General features: G+C 37.5%; 1 protein-coding gene across 1 annotated transcript in view; it reads left to right on the top strand.

Moving 5' to 3' along the window:
• The first annotated feature begins 4,134 nt into the window (after window positions 1-4,134).
• The window catches only part of plpp2a (phospholipid phosphatase 2a), a 36,700-nt gene continuing 34,180 nt past the window's right edge, over window positions 4,135-6,654 (top strand). Inside the window, exon 1 of the mRNA XM_084411916.1 lies at window positions 4,135-4,411. Coding sequence (XP_084268042.1) covers window positions 4,342-4,411 — 70 coding nt within the window. The 5' untranslated portion in view covers window positions 4,135-4,341. The remainder of the gene's footprint in view (window positions 4,412-6,654) is intronic.

Below are 6,654 nucleotides of genomic sequence, written 5' to 3'. Positions count from 1 at the left end.
TGATGTTTTTGGGGATATCAGACAGAACTCAATGTTTGTTGGTTTTGGATATCAGACAGAACTCAATTCAGGTTTTGGATATCAAACAGAACAACATTTTTTTTTACTGTTTTTTGACAATAGAAAAAACTAAATTCTATGATTTTGGTTATCAGACAGAACTCAATCTAACAGGTTTTGGATCACAGGTGGATCAGTGTTTAAAAAAAAAAAAAAAAAAATCTATCAGACAGAACAATCCAGACAAAACAAATAACATCTGACAGGATCTGGTAACACGACTGGATCTAACTAGTCTAGAAATAATATAGAGCTAATCTTAATCCAGTCTTTTTACAAATTACCATTTGTGTCATTAGCCATATATATGGATGTAAACTGCTAACCAGATATACTGGTAACCTGTTCAGATGAGAAAAACAACACAAGCCACCTGATCTGAACTACTGTATGTGATCATACTATACTATACTCTCTCTCTCTATATATATATATATACACAGTGTATATATATATATATATATATATATATATATATATATATATATATACATACACACACACACACACACACACTCACTCACTCACCGGGCACTTTATTATGTACACCTTGCTGACTGGGCTGGACCCCCACTTGCCTTAATTCTTCATGGCATAGATTAATCAAGGTGAGGTGCTGGAAACATCTGGTCTCATTGTCATGTTGAAAACTCATTGTCATGTTCAAGAAAGCAGGTTGATATAATTTGAGCTTTGTGACATGGCGTGTTATACTAAAGGCCCAAAGTTTGCCAAGAAAATATATAACGCATCATTACACCAGCAGCAGCCTGAACCACTGATACAAGGCAGGATGGGATCCATGCTTTAATGTTGTTTGCGCCAAGTTCTGACCCTACCATCTGTATGTAAGCAGCAGAAATTGAGACTCATCAGACCAGGAAATGTTTTTCCAGTCTTCTATTGTACAAAATGTGGTGAGCCCGTGTGAATTGTAGCCTCCGTTTCTGTTCTCAGCTGACAGGAGTGACACCGGTGTGTGTGTCTTCTGCTGCTAGAGCTCTTCTGCTTCAAGGTTGGACGTGTTGTGTGTTCAGAGATGCTCTTCTGCAGACCTCGGTTTGTAATTTGGTGTTATTTGAGCTACTGTTGCCTTTCTTTCAACTCGAACCAAAACTGCCGCTCACTGGATATTTTCTCTTTTTCAGATCATTCTCTGTAAACCCTAGAGATGGTTGTGAAACCCTACGAAACCCTATGAAATTCCCAGTAGATCAGAAGTTTCTGGTGATACCTGTCTGGCACCAACAACCAGGCCACGTTCAAAGTCACTTAAATCACCTTTCTTCCTCATTCCGATGCTTAGTTTGATCTTCAGCGGATCATCTTGACCATGTCTAAATGTATTAAGTTCCTGCCATGTGATTGGCTGATTAGATATTTGCGTTAACGAAAAGTTGAACAGGCGTACCTAATAAAGTGTCAGGTATTGTTTAATATACAAATGAATAGAATTAAGCAATCCCCTTGTAAAATAAAGTTAAAAGTTCATTTTTGTGAGCTGTATCTGAAGTTAAACCAGACTACGGAAGAGGAAAAGACAGCGAGAGGGTCGCTAGGCGAGCATTGGGAACATTTTGTTGGGAATGTTGTGGCTTTAGGCCAGAGTTCACCACCGCTGGTCCATCTTTCCTGCGACTGGAATTCCCGACAAAGTCCCTCTTTGTTTGGACAGACGGGCCAGGGCAGTGTCACACACACATCCGGCTCCACAGAGCTGATCTTCGGTGACAAGAGCACAGATCGGCCGTGTGCCAGAGCTGGTGCAGCAATATTTATTGTGGATGAAATGTGCTATTGTTGACAATAGATGGATATTCACGCTGACCTGCCAGAACAGTGCTAACATACTCCTTGCATTCCACCAGTCCTTCGGGAATTTGTCAGCCTGCGAATGTGGCTCAAAAAGGAATGGATTAATGCTTAGCACACAATTTGTCATTCCTGTAGTAATGTTCTCTATGCTAGGTATGTATATATTCTGATAAAGCACATGTTATTGTTATTTGACTAAAAAAGGTAACAGAAAATCACCTTGTGTTATTGTTATCTCAAGTCACAAGGTTAATATTTGAAAGTAAACACTCTATATCTTACTCAATTTGAGGAAATATGTGCATATACATAGACTATACATGTGCTGAGTGTGTTGAGCGCTTGGAAATGCCAGCATACATTGGACTTTGGTTATATTTATTGATATTTCCTGGGTGTGGGGATTGATCATAGCTATTTCCTTTGCACTTTGACTGCTCTGTGTACATGTTTCATGTATGGAGAAATAAAAAAAAGTAAAAAGTGCATGTTAGCCTTTTCTCTCTGTGTAGACATTTTGTTAACTTTGGGTATTTTTGTATTTAACTTCCCTATTGTTATCAGAGCAATAGCACAACCTGACAAAACATCCTAGGGACAAAGGAATAAGATTCATAAAAGGGCGTAGTGATTATTAGGGTTCATTTACTTAAGAACTAAAATAAGCTGGATATGTAAACAATCTTTTGTATGTATTTTGTATTGTGTGAGACAAGTTTGCTCATCTTTTCCTGTTGAAGTAGCATAAATAACTACTCAGGAGGCAAAAAAGCAGTGCGAGCTGCTGTGAAAGGCATCCATATATGGTATGTAAAATAAATCGGGGGGTTACACATATACAATGTAATTAACAGAAGAAAAAAAATACTATAAACCTTAACCTACATCAGTGGAAAGTTCACCCAAAAATGAAAATTCTGTCATTAATTACTCACCCTCATGTCGTTCCAAACCCGTAAGACCTTCGTTCATCTTCGGAACACAAATGAAGATAATTTTGAATGAAATCTGAGAGCTTTCTGTCCCTCCATTGCTATGCAACTACCACTTTCAAGTCCCAGAAAGGTAGTAAAGACATCATTAAAGTGATCCATGTGACTCCACTGGTGTAACCTCAATTTTATGTAGCGGCGTGAGTGTTTTGTTAGCGCAAAAAACATAATTGACCACTTTATTTACAAAATATTAATCTCAAACATGCGTTCACGCAACAACATCTCCTCTCGCATTAACACAACACAACACGCATGCATCGTGGTGCTCTCGTGAATGCACAATGGAGATTAATATTTTGTACATAAAGTGGTAAATTGTGGTTTCCGCGCAAACAAAGCACTTGTGTTGCTTCATAGAATTAAGATCTTTTAATGAAATCTGAGAGCTTTCAGTCCCTCCATTGACAGCCTACGCAACTACCACTTTCAAGCCCCAGAAAGGTAGAAAAGACATCATTAAAGGTAGGGTAGGCAATTTTCTGAGAGGCTAGCAATAGCGAGCTAGCTTTGAAAGCATGAGATCCTGTTCTCCCTTCAGTGCGTCTCCAAAGCCACGACTCCTTCAAAAGTTTCAAAACATCTGAACAACTTGTTCAGTAAACAAAAGAGTCACGAGAGACGGCATTAAACTACCTCATAATAATGAACATAAACAACTTAAAGAGCGCTGACCTGTACCACCTGACTTTCAGCGTTGATGGTGTTTCCACTGAAACGCATAAATTTGAGCCATGAAACGCTCTGAGTATATCGTCACAATATTTCCAATCTCTTGCAAATGACAGTAGTTATGGCGTGAACGCAGCATAAGCTGGTTGTTTTGGTTCAGGAGGAACTGTAAAAGTTGCTGTAACTGTAAACAAATTGCCTACCCTGCCTTTAAAGTAGTAATCCATGTGACCCAAGTGGTTTAACCTCAATTTTCTGAAGCAACGCGAGTGCTTTTGTTTGCGAAAAAATATATAATTTACCACTTTATTTACAAAATATTAATCTCCACGAGCTATAGTAGCCTATACATTTTCTTGAAGTAATGACACAAGAAATATTATCAATGTTAGGCTATATTTGTGTGTGCCAACACACCGTTACACTGGCTACACAAGTCTGAACGAGTTAATCTTCTATTATATTTCACTCTTCAACTCCAGTGTGTCAGTGAAGTGTGTGTGTGTGTGTGTGTGTGTGAGAGAGAGAGAGAAGTACACAGATTGACGTCAGCAGTGGGCGTGTACCTGGGCGAGTAAAGTCAGTTCAACAGTTTGCGGTTCAGTCTTCACTTTTCAAGCGTTTGTTCAGTCGCGTAAAACTCACGTCCGTGAAATTTGCCAGCGTGAGGGAGGACGCGTTACATCATCAGCTCACCTTTACCGCAGGTGACACAAGAACACCCGGAAGAACGCGCGCATCGAATATCATACGAGTCGCTTCAGTTTCCATAAAGCCCAGAAGAGCTCAACAGATCACAGTCATGCCAGTCTCAGAGCTGAAGAAGAACAAGCTGTTTATTGTGCTGATGGATGTTGTGTGTGTGCTCATGGGTAAGTCGGATCTTTTATTACATATGCATTTCTGTATGTTCTAAGCCGAAGATTGTGAAATCCAGTCTGAGTTCACCAAAGCTCACCTGCCACCTTTAACTTGTGTTTTTTCCCATAGGATACAAGCACACCTCACACTACAACATTATATCTGGGTCAGTGACATGACCATTGTCTGACATAAAAAAGTTTGATGTCCCATTTGTTAATACAATATGCCCAGTGCCCATTTATTAGGGTTTCTCAGTTTTTATTTGGGTTTCATGCATTTTTGAAAAAGTTCACACCTTTTCCTACACTTATTTACATTTACTTAATCAAAACATTCCCAAATCACGATAAATAAAGTGTGCATATTGCAAATTCTCATGGCTACTCAATTTGCCCTAAAAAACAAAACAACAAAAAAAAATTCCTTTTTAATTGAAAGGTCAAAAATAGAGAATGACTTTGTTTCCAGAAATTAAAAACATATTCATAATATAATAATTATTTGGTATGAATTGCATTTTTTTAATTGCATTTTAAATGTGTCAATGACTAATACATTATTTTCTTTTTTTTATGAGCTTAGGACTTCATCTTTCTAATTTACCTTTATTTAAGTGGCTGGTTTATACAAGGTAAATGTTGAGCAATTTCAAACCTGAAGTGTTACATTTATTTGTCTGGTGTATAACATAAGTGATAATTATGTATTTCATGCCACTTAAAGCAAAACTACGTGAACATACCAAGGATGTAACCAAATTCTCAAGATTGGGGGGACCAAACGTAAAGTAGAAATCTGACATTGAAAATAATTCTGAATATTGTGGCTCCCTCAATAATGTAATGTACATAATGATTTACATCCTATATAATACTGTTTTTTTTTTTTTGGTGGTATTTACGTTGCAGTACCGTCTTAATACCATCATACAATAATATGATAATACGTTCTTTTCTAATTAAACACTAACATTTTCATTACAGTTAAATTATGACATGAACAAAACCTGATGATCATGTTCTCCAGCATGGTTTGAGATGTTGAGCGTCATTGGAAGAACATCTGACCGTCCATACAAAGAGTCACATGATCAATGTCACTAATTTGCATTTGATTAGTAACCTACAAATAGAGCAGAATCATTCATTATGAGTCAAAAACGTGATATTTTTGTCTCAGACTTTTGGACACCATCAATCCATAGTTTTACCATCTGATAAAGAAATTATTTATAAATCATTGCACCGTGGTACTTTTAATAACTTCGGAGCTTGTTCACACATGATGTGCTTTATACGAATGAATCAATCTTATGTTACAAAATGACTGATACTCTTCATTTCCATAATTATTAGTTCAGATGCAGCAATCATAATAACTGTTGGTTTTACTATACTCTTCCTGCTTTTCATATGGCTTCTGTGCCACTGTAACTTTGATGTGAGATTCTGCTTTGTATTTTACCACTAACTATTATTTGAGGCAGCACATAATAACACCTGTAATATTACACCGGTAAAATGAAATGTGCAAGCATTATATGATGCGCTCCTCTACTGAAGCCTATAGGCTATATCACAGTAACAATGCTGACCTTTAGGAGTGTCTCCATGCTTAATTATAGTTGAAGTGAACAATGCCAAAAGACAGTTTTACTGCAGCTCATGTATGCTTCAGTTCCTCTGTGTGGTCTAGTAGACCTGTCCAGATGACTCAGCATAGAATAATAACTATACGTTTATTTTATATAGCTCCTTTCAGAAAACTCAAGGTCGCTTTACAATAAAGTACAAATAAACATGACATAGAAACGATACAAATATACTGAGATGGATAACATAATAGATAGTTACATATACAAAATCTGATCATAGAGTCAATAGAGATCAAATATATGTTTTACGGTGGGTTTTGAAATCGTGTAATGATGAAAGATGTGTTGGGGAATAGAAGCTGTACAAAAAGCCCTTCCACCAAACGATGATAGTTTGTGCCTACGGGTCGTCAACAGACCGGTATCGGAGGATCTAAGTGTGCGAAATGGGGAGTATTTATGACTGAGATCAGAAGCATAGTTGGGGGCAAGACCATGGAGTGCTTTGAATGTGATGAGGAGTATTTAATTTGACTTGGTTCACTTAGTGTGAGTCAGATTTACATCCAAGAAGTGTTCATTAACTGCTGCTGACACAGCAGACTCTCTCACAGATGAAGACTGATGAGTCTCAGAATCATTAAATCTGTGCCAGTA

Source organism: Rutilus rutilus (genome assembly GCF_951802725.1).
Source record: "Rutilus rutilus genome assembly, chromosome: 6".
Taxonomy (NCBI): Eukaryota; Metazoa; Chordata; class Actinopteri; order Cypriniformes; family Leuciscidae; genus Rutilus; species Rutilus rutilus.
Note: the sequence above shows the minus strand (reverse complement) of the source record. Positions and strands in the feature narration are given on the sequence as shown.